The sequence below is a fragment of the Maniola hyperantus genome, chromosome 17 (assembly GCF_902806685.2).
Source record: "Maniola hyperantus chromosome 17, iAphHyp1.2, whole genome shotgun sequence".
In the NCBI taxonomy this organism is placed as follows: domain Eukaryota; kingdom Metazoa; phylum Arthropoda; class Insecta; order Lepidoptera; family Nymphalidae; genus Maniola; species Maniola hyperantus.
Window position 1 is genome coordinate 3008996 of NC_048552.1, and position 18339 is coordinate 3027334.

General features: G+C 38.2%; 1 protein-coding gene across 20 annotated transcripts; it reads left to right on the forward strand.

Moving 5' to 3' along the window:
* The first annotated feature begins 784 nt into the window (after nucleotides 1–784).
* On the forward strand, nucleotides 785–17798 carry LOC117989851 (protein groucho-like). 20 transcript variants are annotated; one of them, XM_034977245.2, is made up of 18 exons: nucleotides 785–1199; nucleotides 1550–1647; nucleotides 2981–3044; nucleotides 3128–3172; nucleotides 3455–3592; nucleotides 4566–4598; nucleotides 8917–9045; nucleotides 9563–9715; nucleotides 10187–10315; nucleotides 11910–11963; nucleotides 12779–12898; nucleotides 13403–13548; nucleotides 14451–14712; nucleotides 15306–15485; nucleotides 15896–15974; nucleotides 16423–16587; nucleotides 16880–17079; nucleotides 17556–17798. In XM_034977245.2, the coding sequence occupies exons 1-18, from the start codon at nucleotides 1158–1160 to the stop codon at nucleotides 17661–17663; spliced, it is 2145 nt and encodes a 714-aa protein (XP_034833136.1). In that variant the 5' UTR covers nucleotides 785–1157; the 3' UTR covers nucleotides 17664–17798. The 20 variants fall into 20 exon arrangements, with proteins under 20 accessions (XP_034833136.1, XP_034833138.1, XP_034833140.1 ...); XM_034977247.2 differs by having other exon boundaries at nucleotides 10187–10300; XM_034977249.2 differs by having other exon boundaries at nucleotides 10187–10291.
* The last annotated feature ends 541 nt before the right edge of the window (nucleotides 17799–18339 follow it).

The window sequence follows — 18339 nt, forward strand, 5'->3', positions numbered from 1 at the left end:
TACTCTTTCACGCAAAAACTACTGGACATATTTGGCTGAAATTTAGAATGCAGATAGATTATACCCTGACTTAACACAGAGGCTACTTTTTATACCGTGAAATCAAATAGTTCCCACGGGATTTTGAAAAACATACATCTACGCTGACGAAGTCACGGGCATCAGCTAGAATATTACAGTTAATAAAAGAATTTAAAAAAATATTAGAATGGAAATTTGCAATTTTTATGTATATATTTAATGCCTAGTGATCCTACTCCAAAAGCATTAATAAAGTATGAAAACTTAACTTTATCCAATTTTATAAAATTTTAGAATTTTGTCGTGTATCAGCTCCTTAAAACTATAGACACGATTAAATTATTAAACGTCAAATCTTTGACATGAACATTCTTTTTTCAATGTTGCCAGTTGGAAGTAGGAACAACAGAATGGCGGCAGGTGGACTATTCTACATTCTCGGCGAGACGAGACTTACCAAGCATAAGCATTTTGAAAGTAGATATGTAATAGAAACAAGTTAAAGTATTTGCAAAGCTGTAGGATGGTGTTTTATTTTGGAATTGTGGATTGAGGATCTCGGGGAAAAAGTACCATTATTTTAAATCTCAATCATTGACAAATATTTTAGTAAACGAGACTGAGGCCAAAATACATCCTACTCTATGACTGAGGTTAGAACATGGCTAGAATGTAAACGTTGCAGTAACCATAGACTATCTTAAGTTATTTTTAATTTATTGCTTCTCGAATTTTTGACCTTTCCCGAGTGAGAACGAATGATTGATGTATTTGATGGATTTGACAGTTTACAAAACTGCGGCGTGGATTTATGGTTAAAAAATTCCAAGATAACTGTTGCTTGTTGCTTGTATATTATTCTACATCTTTTATCATAATATTTCGCAATATAACACAGCAGTTGCTGGTTGTGGTAAAAGTGGTGTATGTCAAGATAATGTGCTGTAATTCAAAAGTTTTGAGACAAAGTTTATGCATATCATTGTTCATAGAGCTTAGCCGCGGGTTTCCCGTACGTGTTTTATAGCAGAGGCTGAGAAGGTAGAAATGGTGCCATCAGTGTTAGTTTTGTGTGGATCTAAAGAGAACTTTATTTGAATGTGTGGGATATAAACTTTGTTTAGTTAAGTTAAAAGATGTATCCAACGCCGACGCGGCACCCGTCGGGTTCTGTGAGGGTTTGTGTTTTTTTAATACTTACTATTATTATGTACTATTTGATGCGACTTTGTACGCGTGAATTTAGGTTTTTTTTTAAATCCGTGAAAGTTGATATATTTTTTAGATAAAAATCCTATATCTGTGCCAAATTTCGTCAAGATTGGTTCAGCAGTTAAACTATAAACTGTATAACTATACAGATATACTTTCACATTTATAATAAGGTCTTAATGCTCAACTTCACATAACACTTTCTTTTACCTAAGGCTATTAAGTTGTTTTGTTTTATCAAGATAATTGTTTTTGTGCACTTTCTAAAAGTTTACTTGAATAAAAATATTTTATTCTATACTATGATTATTTTTAGGGTCCCCAGCCTTCAGGTGGAGCTATAAAGTTCACTATAGCGGACACTTTAGAGCGTATTAAGGAGGAATTCAACTTTTTACAAGCACAGTATCACACGTGAGTTATATTTTTCTTGTCTACTAAGAATAAAAACCAGTAGGTATGCATTCAAAGTCAAATAATTTATTTTACAATGTGGTACCTAACAATGGCGCTGATTCTGTTGTTTTTCGCTAAACTAAATTAAGAGTATCTGCATCCTCTTCTTTTTAATATTGCTAAAAAAGGACGGAACATGAAGTTTACATTTAAAGGCTCTAAAGTTTAGTGTACGTTACAAATTTAAACAGTAGTCTCAGACTGTGCGCTAAAATCACGGGTTTTACTGCCTGAAAATTAAATTTAAAACTGTCAAACTGCGTCTGTCCTTTTCTTATTACATTAGTAAGAAGAGGATGGGAATACTTTAAAATTAGGTTGTGCTCAGAATCAGTACCAATGTATTCTTTACTTAACATGTCAAATAGGTGAAATAAGTAATAATGATAACTTAATGAGGTTAATTCTGTTGTACACAATCACTTAACTAAATGTAAAATGATAGGTCTAAATGTATTGCTATTTGCTACCTCATAATGCTCCCAGAAAAAGATAGCGCTAGATTTAGACCTTTTGATTTAGAGAGATTGTATGCAACAGAAATAGCCACATCATCAACTTAAAGCTAAGAGGGTTCCAAAGGCTGCCTGATCTCATAAGAAGACCACAGCAAACGTGGCAAAGGGGTTGCAGTACATTACATAGTTTATTTACTTCCTTACAACTTTTATTCTTCTTTTATTTGCTTTCTTTTAATTAGCTTTTATTAACTTTTAATCACTAATGCTAGCAGAGTTCCATGGACATGTGTGAAGTGATTTGTCTCCTAGTTTCTAATTTGAACCACTATGATAACAAACACCATTCTATCAGTTTTCCCCTCCACTTTTCATATAGGCAAGAGTTAATAGGCATATTCTATACAAGTACACTCCATCTTACGCTGCATTATCACTTTCTTCTTTCTTTCTTCCTGGGTTTCTTTTCTGCACTTAGAAATAGCTGTCCGTTATACATGTGATTTGCTACCAAGCTCTAGTGTATAAATTTTAAAAATGTTTATCTCTATATTTTGTACTAGCTTATGCTCATGACTTTGTCTACGTGGACTACACAAATTTCAAACCCCTATTTCACCGCCTTAGGGGTTGAACTTTCTAAAATCCTTTCCTAGCAGATGCCTACGTCATAATAGCTATCTGCTTGCCCAATCCATCCAGTTTGAGCTGTGCGTTGGTAGATCAGTTGGTCAGTCAGTCAGTCAATCACCTTTTCCTTTTATATATTTAGATGACCATAAAAATATAGCTAATCTATAACGGAGGTTCATACTCATTTTTTTTTGTTGCAGATTAAAATTAGAGTGTGAAAAGTTAGCCAGTGAGAAAACTGAAATGCAAAGACACTATGTTATGGTACCTAAATTGACTTTGGAAATCACATTTATAGTACAACTGTATAGTAATATAATTTGCAAATTATGTTCTTTCTTTTTCAGTATTATGAAATGTCTTATGGCCTAAATGTCGAGATGCATAAACAAGTGAGTTTAACATTAACATTTATTACCTACTAGCTGATGCCCGCGACTTCGTCAGTGTGGATTTACATTTTTCAAAATCCCGTGTGAACTCTTTGATTTTCGAGTGTCTTCGTCAGAAAAGGAACCTACTGTCTAAATTAATCAGTTATTATACAAATAATAATAATTAAATATCAGCAAATGCAAAGGAAAACAGAATAATAAATGATAGAACTGCATCAGTGTAACACTGTGTCGCATTAATATTCCTACCGCTAATTAATAATATTAATTCCATTGTAGACGGAAATAGCGAAGCGCCTGAGCGCCATCATCGGGCAGGTGCTGCCGTTCCTGGCGGGTGAGCACCAGCAGCAGGTGGCGGCGGCTGTGGACAGAGCTAAGCAGGTCACTATGTCTGAACTTAATGCTATTATCGGGGTAAGTCTAGCACTGCCATGAACTAGTCTCTCTTTCACTTTGATTACTGGCAAAGTTGTCCAGTTAAGCAATTAAAAAAAAAACAGAAATATCCAGTTTAGTAAGAACCTATAAGTATACGTAAAAGAAGAAACTGATTGACTGATGCCACGTTCCCACTGGAACATTCTGCAATAACAGGTTTTCGCACAACTTAATGCTATTATCGCGGTAAGTGTAGCACTGCCATGACCTAGTCTCTCTTTCATTTAATTACTGGCAAAGTAGTTCAAGCAATTTTCGGCAATTAATTTTATTTAAATTAACAGTCAAGTGTGAATAACGATAAGACAATATTAGTAACAGATGTCTTTAAAAACTGTCATCTTACAAGCACAGTATAAAGAGAGACTCAGTAGTGCGACTCCTTTGATCTCGTAGTAAATGACGACCATGATCCTTCAACATAAGGCTCTAACTACGTAGTTCAGTTTGGGTCGAACCTCTGTATCATTGCTGTGAATACAAAATCAATTATTATACGTATATAGATTATTGTCGAGCAAGCCTTATTTTATTGTAGTCAAGCCTGCCGCTGCTAGAAAAATATCTATGTTATTATACTTACTCTCAGTAGGCTCTTTTTATAATAAACCAAATTAATAAATAACTAACACTAAATACACTTAAATCATTTTGCTTATACATATTTGATTAAATATATTATATCTAAACTAAAATATAATAACGTGGCTAATTTTGTTGTACACAATCTGTAAACTACTAAATTAATAATTGACAAGTCTAAATCTAGTGCTATCCTTTTCTGTAGGGAGCATTAAGAAAGGAATAGCAATATATTTAGACATGACATTTTAGTTTTAGTTTAGTTTAGAGATAGTGTACAACAGAATTGGCCACATTTTCAAATTATAACAGACAGTTAACAAAAATGGTAGTAATTCAGCAATATTTTATTTAATGTTGTCCACAGCAACAACAACAACATGGCCTCCAGCAACTGCTTGTAAGTTACAACAATACATTGTTGTGCTTGGTTTTTATTTTGTTGTTTGTGATTAACACACCTTTTTTAAAAGTCTTTAGTGTATTATTTTACGTGACTAAAGGGCGGAAACAAATTATCGGACGTAGAGGATAGATCATCGGACGTGGATGTATTATCCAGCTATCAGGCTCCGGCTGTCAATAGCGACTTATAAATAAATAAAGTTTTTATTTCGACCAACAAAAGGATCATATTGGTGTTAGTAATTACATGAAACTTAAACCTGTTTGTTAGTAAAATATCTATAACTATTTAAATTAGGACAGGATCGATTTGCCAGCATGTGAATCATACAGCAGTGATTCAAGTCCTAGCAGTCGATCCTGTTAGAAAATACCTTCAAGAGGCCATTGGAGCTCATAGGTATCTGGATAATACATAGTACACTGAACTGTGCAGACTATCGGGACAAGTTGCGGACGTAACCTTGAGCGCTCGGACGTCCGAAAGATATCTAATAACAAGCCGCGTCCCAAACGACTGCACACCTACCTGTAGCAGCTGTTAGCCGCGGCTTACGGACGCGTCCCATAGTTTGTTTCCGCCTTAATGGTTTATCTTTACATTAATTTGCTCGGTATTTACTAGTAACTTAGTGAGAAATGTCTTTATTATATGGAACTGTGGCTAATTCTGATAAGAACAATCTCTAAACTAAATTGACAGCTCTATAGTGTTATTCTTTTCCGAAGGGAGCATTATGGAACGCCTTAATGTGTTGCTATCCCTTTCATAATGCTCCCTGCGGAAAAGGATAGCACTAGATGTAGACCTGTCAATTTAGTTTTAATTTAGTGATTGTGTAAAACAGAATTTGCCACATGTTGTCATTTGACAGATCGTACATACAAATTGACAGGTATACTGTAACATCCTCACCAGCAGTGACTTAAAATTCTACACTATTGGCCGTGGGCACATCATTTTATTTTTTTGTGTTTTTACTATGCTATATAGATTAATAGAACTTTTAATGCTAGATTAGATAAATGTAATTGATGTTTACACATTTTATGATAAGTCTACCGTAAAATTGGTGTAAAGTAATGACGGAGCGGGTTTTAAGTAGGTAGGTATATTTGCTTTTAGTAAAAAATGTAGTACACAATATCTAATAAAAAGTATGACTAACCCACATTATTATTTACTGGATCCGCCCGCGACATCTTCCGCGTGGATTTAAGTTTTTTAAAATTCCGTGGGAATTCCTATTTTCCGCGATACAAAGTAGCCGATGTCAGACTTGGGATGCCAGTAGGGCGATTGTCTAAAACATGCATCAATCATTATTACAATCTCAATTGCGCTGATTGGCTGAATTTGTGCGATTCTTGTTGCAACAATGCATTGTAGCCAATAGTGAGCGAGCATTAACCAATCAGAGATGATTGCGATCGTGACATTGTAGCTGTCAAACAACCGCGGTAGAGCCACTTGACCTCGATTGCGGTAGAATGATAGCTATAATGTCACGATCGCTATCACCTCTGATTGGTTGATGCTCGCTCATTATTGGCTACAATGCATTGTTGTAACAAGAATCGCACAAATTCAGCCAATCACAACAATTGAGATTGTAATAATGATTGATGCAGGTTTTACGATCGACTTACTGGTATTTCAAATTTCATAAAATCGGTTTAAACTTTAAAGGATGGGCCTTTAAGCATTCCGGGTTTTCCGGGATAAAAAGTCGCCCGCGCCGGTACGAAAGCTAACTCTGTACCAAATTTCATCAAAATCGGTCAAACAGATAGACCGTGAAAAGCTAGCTGACACACAGATACACTTTCGTATAATATAATATTAGTAATTAGTATATGTAGATTAGATTGTGGCTTATAGTTTAGGTAGGTACATTTATGTAGTACAAAATAATGTACGTATACACTTGTTTCAATGATATACAGACAAAAATAATCATGTTGTATTAAATAAATTGTTTTGGTTCAGTTAATAATGTAATGTTTTACAATTATTTATTTATTTACATAACATGTTGGTTATGCTATTGTTAATTTAATTTTCACAATTTTTTCGTTAGCGTAATGTAAATCATGTAGGTATTTACAGTAATTGATAACAATTTCTGACCAATAGAGTTGTTCACATATGGAATAAATTGTCTAAGGATGTGGTTATGTCACGTTCTGTTAACCAGTTCAAGAATAGATTAGACAAACATTTGGAAAACTCGAAGCACTTCTGATATAGACGCATCAGCGAAAGCTGCTTAGTCTATTAAAAATAATAATAATAATTTGGATAGTTAATTACCTAATTATTAAGTGATTTTGGAGCCTTTTAGATATTATATAGATTCAGTAAATGTCTAGTAACCCTTCTCACTCTGAGAGGAGGCCTGTGCTCTGTAGTGAGCCGGTAATGAGTTGATCATGATGATTATGATGAAATGTCTAGTGGGAGGCTTTGGCGGTGGCTATTTACCACCTTACCGGCAAAGCTGTGCCAAGCGATTTAGCGTTCCGGTACTGTGCCGCGTGGTACGGGTGTATGGGTTTAATATAACTGCCATCTCTTCCAAGTTAGCTATCTCAGACTGCATCACTACAGTATGTACTTAAGTATGAGATCGCAGTCAAGGGTTAACTTTTAACCGAATAAAAAACATGCATACTCAAATACCTATTTTTTTTAAAATATAGGAATTAAAAAAAATCATTTCGAAATACAAGATTATATAAACAATTTTAATTGATTGTTTCCTATCATGTTTAATTAAAAATGTAATAATGTAGTTATTGAGTTAATTTTATTTTGCAAAGAATTTAATGGAAAGTTTATAGTTTCTAACTTCACATTTCATTAAATTTTTAAGCACCAATGACTTATGATTTTATTGCTTACTAGCTGCCCTGGCAAACTTCGTTCCGCCTAGCAGTCGATTAAATTTTTTTAAATTTTTCTCTCCGTAAGAACCATTATCGTACTTCAAGGAATATTATAAAAAAAGAATTAGCGAAATCGGTTCGGCTGTTCTCGAGATTTGCTATGAGCAACACATTTAGTGATTCATTTTTATATTATAGATTTTGCACATGTTTTGTGATGTCATTTATAGTACCTACTTGAATGTTTAGGTATAGATGTCGAAATAAATACAGGGTGTAACAGAAAGCTAGCAAAAACTTAGCGTTATTGTTATACTACATAAACACAATTCAATACCAATAACCATTTGCATCATTTTGTAGTTTTAGTGATTTAGTATTTTTCAAACCTGCAATGTGTAACGTGCAAAACTCGGGTCACCTAGGACGACGTGGCAATGACTTCGAGTGACCTACTTACGGAACGTTCATTGACCTCTAGCGTCAGTCAGATGTTTTATTTGCAATATATCGTGAACTTTTACAAAATATAGATTTTTTAAATATATTTTTCGCGTTTTTTTAACGTGGCCATATCAGTAATCATCAGTATTTTCACCTGTCTTCGTTTCTGCCAGCGTACTGGTACAGCCTGTATTTATCGGTCGATCGATAAGTAGCATCTTTTGATAAAGATTTTATTATATTGACGTACACGCCACTTGGTTCGTAAATTTTTGAGATTATTAAAATAACATTGACCGTGACATCATTTAAATTATTTTAATAGATCTCTTATCTTGGCAAGCCTAACCTAAAACTGTCATAGATCAATAATGATACGTCAATATGACCCATTATCAATTTATTGTACTGTCTCGCGTAAGACACATGTGATGGACGACCTCACAGCGTCGCGCTGGGGCAGCGGTGAGAATTAAATACTCGACTGGCAAGCGAGAGGTCCTGTGTTCTATTCTCGACTCTAATTTACAATTTAAAAAAACCGGCCAAGTGTGAGTCAGGCTCGCGCACCGAGGATTCTGTACTAGTCATATTTTTCGTCATTATGCACAATAACTCAAAAACTATGATGCATAAAAATAAATTAAAATCTGTTTTATAATGCACAGGTGAAGCCCTTTCATATGATATCCCACTTGATATACTTATCTTACTTCGATAATGTAAAATACTAATTATTTGTTCATGACCACAATTTTTTTTCTGTGATGTAACCACAAATTCACGGTTTTCAGATTTACAGTACTTATCTTTGCTACCTTAACCATGTCGGCCAACTTTAGTAGGGACTTTCTTTTTACTTATAGAGATTATTTTTGTTCGTTACAATTTTTTTTTTGAATACAAATATTTTTTCGATATTTGGGTACATTTTTTTTGTAAATATTCCCTCGTCTTATCTAGACTTTGTGTTGTCGTAGCAACAGATCCACGCATCAGCTGGCTTGCCGCACGGAGTTGGCGCGGGTGCCCTGTTGGGCGCAGGGGGGCTATTGTTTCCCAGCGCTGGGCCCCCACCGGCCCCACACCTTCCACCGCCTGCACATAAGGTATAAAGAAAATATATATGCCTTCTTACTAGAGGACTTAGGAACCCTCGTAGCTTTAGTTTTAAGTTTACGTATTTATTTTATTATCACTATTGCGCCAAAATTTACCCAGTTGTTTCAATTCAACAATTGACAATCAAAAAGTGTACAGTTGAATAAATTATTTTGATTTTAACTATAACATTATTCACTTGAATTGATTCATGTTCAAATCAATGTTTAAGGCACCAAGTACCAGGGAGTTTGACATAAATCAGTCTTGGTTGTTTTATACTCTAATCAAAGTCTGAGTCAAAGTACAGACTGACTGTAGAGATATCAGCCTGAGTAAACTAGATGTAAACTTTATCAAGCAAAATCAAAGCAAAAGCAAAAAAAAAAAATTAAAAATGTAAACCGAACAAAGATGTACTTATCTTTGTTCGGTTTATATTTTTTTTAAATTGCGATTTGCGAACACTACGCAAGCCAGATGAGTACAAATGTTAATTTATAATTTTATTTTATTTCTTTGAAGGGTTTCTTTATGTGCCATCAGGTGGAACTGCCTCCCCCCTCGGACATAAAGCCGCCCGTGTTACCGGGTGGGCCTGCTCCCCCGCCCCTTTTACCCGGACAGCCTCCCCCTCGGGAAGATGACCGGATCTCCTCCAGAGCAATGAACCAACAGGTATGTACCATTATCCCATCAGGTGGAATAAGTCCCCCTCGGATATAAAGCCGCCCATGTTACCGGGTGGGCCTGCCCCTTCACCCCTTTTACCCCGACAGCCTCCCCCTCGGGAAAACGTCCGCATCTCCTCCAGAGCTCCAGACCTTTATCCCATCAGGTGGAACTGCCTCCCCTTATTATAAAATTTTAAAACTATTCTAGCACCGTATTACTTATTCCACTTTTTAATTACGGGAAGCTGGAAGAAATCTCTATTTAGAGATAAGCATTTCCAATGTAACTTAATTTATTACTACTAAGTATGTAACTACGATTTCGGTACATGAAAAATAAAAATAAAATAAGTATAATGTCGCCGATCTTGCCTCTAAAATTTAGTTATCACTACCACTGTCCACCTCAACACCATCATGAGAGTGACCTTTCAGACAATATTCATTCGATATTACTTTCTGATTGTCTATTTAGCAACAACGACGCTCAGTGTCGCCTCACGAGCGCGAACAGAAGTACCGGCCGCGGTCCCCCAATGAGCCGGAAGCTTTGGACGCCAAGCGGCGGAAGGAGGAGAAGGTCGGCCATGTGAGTCTGTGTAGTGTATGTGTCGCTTCCCTACTCCGCGCCGCTTGTTGTGTGGTCACCGGTGGCTATTTGTTGGGTACATGTGGAAAATTAAAAAAAAAACATTTTGATATCTGTCACTTTACATACCAACCGAAAAAATGCGTCCTGAAAGTCGGTTTGATCGTAGGTAGTAAAGATAATAATTGATAGTTCGGTTTGACCAATAACAGAAATTAGAACTCGGTTAGGATATGTTTAGAGTTAGGGTAAGATGGGTCAGTTTAGTTTGGATGGGTCGGGTTAACGACCGCGGTTGTCTGAGCCGTAAGCTTTGGACGCGAAGCGACGTAAGGAGGAGAAGGTCGGCCATGTGAGTCTGTGTAGTGTATGCGTCGCTTCCCTACTCCGCGCCGCTTGTTGTGTGGTCACCGGTGGCTATTTGTTGGGTAAAATGGAAAATTAAAAAAAACATTTTGATATATGTCACTTTACATACCAAAACGGCCATTTATTGGAAAAAATGCATCCTGAAAGATGATTTACCTTAGGTAGCAAAGATAATATTTTTTTTCCATAATAATGATAATAATTTATTTATTCTTCAAATTTACATATGAACTTATACGCTAGGGAAACGATAACAGCTGTGTTAGTTAATACTTCCACAATTGATAGTATGGTTTGACCTATAACAGAGATTAGAACTAGGTTAGGACTTAGGATGGGTTAGAGTTAAGTTAAGATGGGTCAGTTTGGTTTGGATGGGTTAAGTTACCGGCCGCGGTCGCCCAATGAGCCGGAAGCTTTGGACGCGAAGCGACGGAAAGAGGAGGTTGGCCATATTGTGAGTCTGTACGAAGATTTGTTAACAACGCCGCTGGAAGAGCTGGCATGGCAATCTGTGGTAGCTACTATAGTGTCGTCATAGTGTTATGTCAGTAGAAAAGTTAAAAAAATGTATGTACTAGATGAACATTTTTTTTGTATTTAAATGATACCCAGACAACAGACTCAGACTTGAAGAAAAAAGTAGCTGACATATAAGAATAAGAGAAATAAGAGCGGACTAAAAGATAAAAGCAGGTTTCTCAACATAAAAATGTATAATATTATATGTTTTCTATATATTTTTAATAGCTGTACCTTTTAACAATATATTGCCCAACAATTCGCCACCAACTTCCAGAGCTTTGAGATTTACGCTTTTCAAAACAATCCATTAAAGTACGCGGCAGAAAGTAATGTACATCGACCTTTAGAAAGAGAAAGCAGTCTCTGTCGTTGATACCGACAAAACGTCATATAGGTATGAAGACAGAGAACGCTCTGCAAAGCCGAAATGTCATTCTAAGGCTGAGATCTATAGAGCGCAGTTTGACTTTGTTCAGACTTAAGATTGAGTTAAAACGAGATAGATTTATGTGAGAGATATACCTCTGTCTCGTTTTAACTATGTCTTAAGTCTAAGCTTAGTCAGATCTCACCGTTAAGGCCGATGTACATTACTTTCAGCCGCATACTGTACTGTTGCTTAATTTTATCGCTGTGATCACTAGATTGCTAGTTTTAGAATAAAATAAGTTAGTTAATATTATTAACCCATATTAAAAACAACGTCAAATTCTAGGACAGTGATGCGGAGAAAAGCGACCAGGACTTAGTTGTTGATGTGGCGAACGAGGTAAGGAATTTCTTTGAATACGATATTTGACAACTAGTCAGTAACTTTTTATCAAACGTCAAAACGCGCACTAAGGTTGAGATCTATAGAGCGCACTTTGACTTTGCTCAGACTTAAGACACTGTTAAAACGAGACAGCGTTATATCCGATTAACCGAACCTTAAGTCCGAGCAAAGTCAAAGTGCACTCTATAGATCTCAACCTTAGTATGCGATATTCTATGAAATACTGGAATGTGACGTCCCATCATAATGACATACTTTTTAATCGATAATTTAAAATAGTTATTACACTTAAAACTAACAAAACTATTTAAAAATTACTAAGCAATAATTTATTTTTGATGTAGGCAAATACCCAATTGTATGGATAGAAATAGTTGTATTGCTAAATCAAATCAAAATCAAAATTAATTTATTTTTGATGTTATGTCCAAGAATCTAACTGCCTACCGTTGTATCTTGATATTGGAACTACTCTAGAGCTATATGAAAAATCAACATCAACATTTTTTGAATTCAAGATCGTATAAAATCCTTTACTAAAGGATTTTTTAAAACTAATTTACCTCCTCCTTTCTAATAATTTAAACCACTAGGATATGAAACGTCCTTCTGGCATCAGTTTTTCTCTCCAATTTTAGTACAAGTACCTTCAAATATAGAGTGAATAGGCATCTACTAGGCAAGCGCACTCCATCTTAGGCTGCATCATCACTTGACATCAAGTGATTGCAGCCGACCGCTAGTCTATAAAGTAAAATAAAACAGACATCAAATTTTGTTGAAGTCAAGAACGTCTAAAATCCTTTCAGGAGGAAAGAGGATCTCCAAGTGTGAGGACGGAAGCTGGTGAGAGGACGGAGAACGGCCCGCGGCCACCCTCAAGATCTGGCTCTTCATCCAGTCGCTCCACACCTAAAAGTTCAAAAGACGTAAGTATAGAGAGATCAGTACTATGAAATAGCAATTAACAGCCTCGTTTAGCTCAAAAGGACTCAGTTGGCGCCTCGTCCTTTTAAAATCACTTTGGATGTACTAATATAGACGTCAAAAAAATTGATAATTGACATTTTTATTATAAATACTATCTGTCCCGGCTTACTCACGTGTGTAGTCGATGTTAGCCCGACTAGTTTCGAACCCATCCGGGGTCCTTTTTCAAGGGAGTCCGTCCGCGCACGCGCCGCGGTTTTGACGCGGTTTTTGTGCGCGGACGGACTCCCTTGAAAAAGGACCCCGGATGGGTTCGAAACTAGTCGGGCTAACATTGACTACACACGTGAGTAAGCCGGGACAGATAGTATTTATAATGGAAATCACTCACGGTAGTTTAAACGCTAAAATTGACATTTTTGTTGCCAACTGTGCCTACTAAGTTTACTCGAAAGAATTCTTGAATTTCGCCAAAAATAAACTAAATAATATTGTGTTTACAGGAAAAGCCCGGCACGCCAGGGTCAAAAAACCGTGCGCCCACGCCCACGGGGCGGTACGCGTTTCCAGCTTACGCCGGCTACAATAGACCTCCCCTGCCCTACGACGGATCCATGGCCCGGACCAATGGCATGCCGCCCGCTAAACCGTAAGCAGTAAATTTCTTCAATATTGTGCGTAGGTAACTCGCATCGGCAAAATTAGGTTTGCGGTGCGTACAGTAGGTACTATCACTTTTATAAGTCACATCAGCAAAATTCACACCTAACGCCTTTTATAAGTAACATCGGCAAAATTCGTACCTAACGCCTTTTATAAGTCATATCGGCAAAAGTAGTACCTAACGCCTTTTATAAGTCACATGGGCAAAATTCGTTCCTAACGCCTTTTATAAGTCGCATCGGCAAAATTCGTTCCTAACGCCTTTTATAAGTCGCATCGGCAAAAATCGTACTGAACGCCTTTTTAAGTCACATCGGAAAAATTCGTACCTGACGCTTTTTATAAGCCACATCGGCAAAATTCGTACCCAACGCCTTTTTAAGTCACATCGGCTTAATTTGTACTTCGTACCTAACGTCTTTTATAAGTGACATCGGCATAATTCGTGCTTCGTACCTAATGCCGTCTAAAACCGAGTACATCAATGAAATACAGATAGGGGTCGATTCTCTGGTACACAATTTCTAAACTAAACTTAATTAACAGGTCTAAATCTAGTGCTATCCTTTTCCGCAAGCAACATTATGAAAGGGATAGCAATAGATTTAGACGTGTCATTTTAGTTTAGTTTAGTGTTTGTGAACAACGGAATTAGCCACATTGACGTTAAGATTTTAAATATAAGAACAACAGAGACTCGTGCTATCTCGCTCATAATCCGCTCGTAAAATACATGGCGCGGACCATACCAATAGCGGCTGCGGACGGACGCGCGGTATGATTGGCTGAGATATTTTCTGTATTTCAAGCTGTATTTTTACAAGTTACTAGTAATTTTACGGCAGGCCTTATTAACCAGCATTAGCGTTTTCGAAATGTTATTTCCAGTGCGTATTCGTACCACACATGCGGCGGTCCCCTCCAACCCGTGCCGTTCCCGGCGGACGCGCTAGTCGGGCCAGGGATCCCGCGGGGCGCGCGAGTCGTGGCCGCGTTGCCGCACGGGGAGGTCGTGTGTGCCGTGGCGCTGTCGCTGAGCAACAGTGCGAGGCACGCTTACACCGGGGGGAAGGGCTGCGTCAAACTGTGGGACATCACCAACCCGGGCTCGCCCACCACGCTAGAGCCGTTGTCGCAGCTGGATTGTTTGGTAAGCCTAGTGCCTTGTTTAGTATTGACTACGGAGGTATTTTATCGCTGGGCAACAGTGCGAGGCACGCTTACACCGGGGGGAAGGGCTGCGTCAAACTGTGGGACATCACCAACCCAGGCTCGCCCACCAAATTAGATCCGTTGTCGCAGTTGGATTGCTTGGTGAGTTGCTTATGTTACTGCTGTTTTTCGATAGTATTAATGCGCTTGTGGGGCCAGGGATCCTGAGAGTCGTGGCCGCGTTGCTGCACGGCGAGGTCGTGTGTGCCGTGGCCCTATCACTGGGCAGTTATCTGGCGGAGAGAGTTCCCACATACAACAGATGGAAACAATGGTACATTTACGTACGTAAAAATGCGGAAACAAGCCCAGTTTTTGCACTGTACATGTAAAAATACAAAAACGGTGCCTTCGTGACTAAAGATCATTTTGCCAGTTATAACTTAAGTACCTTCAACGCAAAAGTGAATAAGAATCTTCTAGATCTAGGCAAACGTGCTGTAACCTAGACCTCATCAATTTCCCTAAGACACGATTGTCGTCAAACGCAAACCTATTCTGTAATTTAAAAAAATGTCTTTCCTATTCCAGCAAAGAGACAACTACATAAGATCAGTGAAGTTACTACCGGACGGTCGGACATTATTAGTAGGCGGTGAAGCATCAAACTTATCAATATGGGACTTATCATCACCCACGCCGAGAATGCGAGCAGAACTAACCTCGTCCGCGCCTGCGTGTTATGCTCTCGCTATCAGTCCGGATTCCAAGGTAAATAATGTCCGTTGTCCATCTCTCATTGGGGGGGCGAGATCGCTTTTCGTTAATATTTCTTTCTCTCTGTCTCTCGCTCTCCCTATCTCTCTCTCTCTCTCACCCTCTGTCTCTCTCTGGCTGTGTGTCTCTCTCTCTCACCCTCTCTCTCTCTGGCTGTGTCTCTCTTTCTCTCTCTCCCTCTGTCTCTCTCTCTGTCTCTCTCTCTCTATCTATCTATCTATCTCTCTCTGTGTTTCTCTTTCTGTGTGTGTTGTGTGTAGTTTTTCCTAAATAATTCCGCATTTGAGTCAACAAAGAGTATAGGAATAGACTGAATATGTGTTTCTTGTTTCACTGCCATGTTCATAGAATTTCATCGTCAAGTTTGATGTCCTAAAATAATAAAATAAAACTGAAAATTCCAGGTATGCTTCAGTTGCTGTTCAGATGGCAATATAGCTGTATGGGATCTCCACAATCAAACGTTAGTTAGGCAATTCCAAGGTAAGAACTATGATACTTAATCTAGTTTATAGATAGATCCTGTACGCAAAATCTCAAGTGTTTAGAACTGTATGTCCATATGTCAGTCAGTCAGATTGTTCTTTCATTACGATACTTCACTAAGATACTTTTTTGATATAAAAAATATTTAATCCATACAAATATTAAAAATGCGTAAATATTTCGCGGCACATCCGTTTAACCGATTTTAATGACATTTGGTAGAGAAATAGCTTGCATCCCGGAGATAGGCTTTTTGTCCACGTGGTCGAAGGCAGGCATCATCCCACGATGATGAATTGTGAAAGATAACAGACAAAATATATTTTAAATTTTGTAATACTTTTTACAGAACTATTGCTGCTATTAAATTTGCAAACCTCTATCACTATAATATCTGTAAAATATTTGGATAATAAGTCATAGCTGTACCATTCATTTATTCCAGGTCACACGGACGGCGCATCGTGTATAGACATAAGTCCAGACGGCACGCGGTTATGGACTGGTGGGCTTGACAACACAGTGCGATCCTGGGATTTACGGGAAGGCAGACAGTTGCATCAGCACGATTTCAACAGTCAGATCTTCTCGCTGGGATACTGTCCTACTGGTGCGTTCCACTTATAGTGTTAGGTATAAGTTTGTAAGTATAGAGGATACAGCATTAGGGACTGGTGGTCTCGACAACACAGTGCGGTCCTGGAACTTACGGGAATGCAGACAGTTGCATCAGCACGATTTCAACAGTCAGATCTTCTCGCTAGGATACTGTCCTACTGGTGCGTTCCACTTATAGTGTTAGGTATAAGTTTGTAAGTCCAGAGGATACAGCATTATGGACTGGTGGTCTCGACATCACAGTGCGAAAATAACGAAAAAAAATAACGAACTTTTGCTTTCAGGTTCCTGGCTAGCGGTAGGCATGGAAAACTCCCATGTGGAAGTATTACACGCGGGAAAACCCGACCGCTACCAGTTGGTGCTTCACGAGTCTTGCGTACTGTCGCTGCGGTTCGCGGCCGCGGGGAAGTGGTTTGTCTCTACCGGGAAGGACAACCTCCTCAACGCGTGGCGGACGCCCTACGGAGCTAGCATATTCCAGGTTGTATAGAACGCGACAGAAAATAATGTATATCGGCCTTTAGAATGACATTTCGGCTTTGTAGAGCTTTGTCTGTCACTTATACCTATATGACGTTTTGTCGGTCTCAACGACAGAGACAATGCTCTACAAATCCGCTAATTCCTTCTAAAGTTTGATGTACATAGACTGCTAAAATTATAACCCTTTCTTTTGGCTGTGCCGTAGTCTGGTACAGTTCTTGCAATTCACGAAGGCGAGTGAACTTTACTTGTGGTTACGTCGTTTACACGTATCGTTACGTCGTCGTCGCATTGCGGAATTGTACGTGCATGACGGACCAATCAGTCGCAATCAAGCGCTCGCAAACGCACACATTTAGTGTACCTTACTTATACCGACATGACTAAAACACAAGCACGCCTTCGTGAAATGCAAAAACTATAGAAATAGCATAAATATGAACAAGTGCTAACTTTGTATATCTTTTGTTTCAGACAAAAGAATCATCATCGGTGCTTAGTTGTGATATATCGGCGGACGATAAGTTTATAGTGACAGGTTCGGGTGATAAGAAAGCGACAGTGTACGAAGTTATGTACTGATACAGTGAAGTGCAATGCAGTGATAAGTGAAGCGAAAATCTCAATAGGCGGTAAAGACGGGTTTCATACTCCAGTGGAGGTCACACCCATGTGGGTGTGACGATGGGTCGAAATAAATGGTCTATCACATGAAAAGCAGTTTTATTTTACCTGTTATTTAGAATTAAGAAAGCGACAGTGTACGAAGTTATGTACTGATACAGAAAGTGCAATGCAGTGATAAGTGAAGCGAAAATCTCAATAGGCGGTAAAGACTGGTTTCATACTCCAGTGGAGGTCACACCCATGTGGGTGTGACGGTGGGTCGAAATAAATGGTCTATCACATGAAAAGCAGTTTTATTTTACCTCTTATTTAAATATGAACAAAGATTATGCTCACGACTTCGTGGATTTTTTGAAATACCATAGAAACTGTTTTAGAACGACATGACAACAAAAAGACTGCGACAAGGCACCGACACAACAAGACGACATGGTAACGATAAGAGAACAACAAGACGACGACACGGCAACAACGAGACGCCGATAAAACTGAAAACAAAATAAAGACACCGAATCCCACTGACACGTGGATCCATAGCGTGGATCTCTCCAAAGAATTCGGAAGTACTACTACGGTGTATTCCCCGTGTGTATTCGATTGATCTCTCAAAGCCACGCATAGCGAAGTCCTC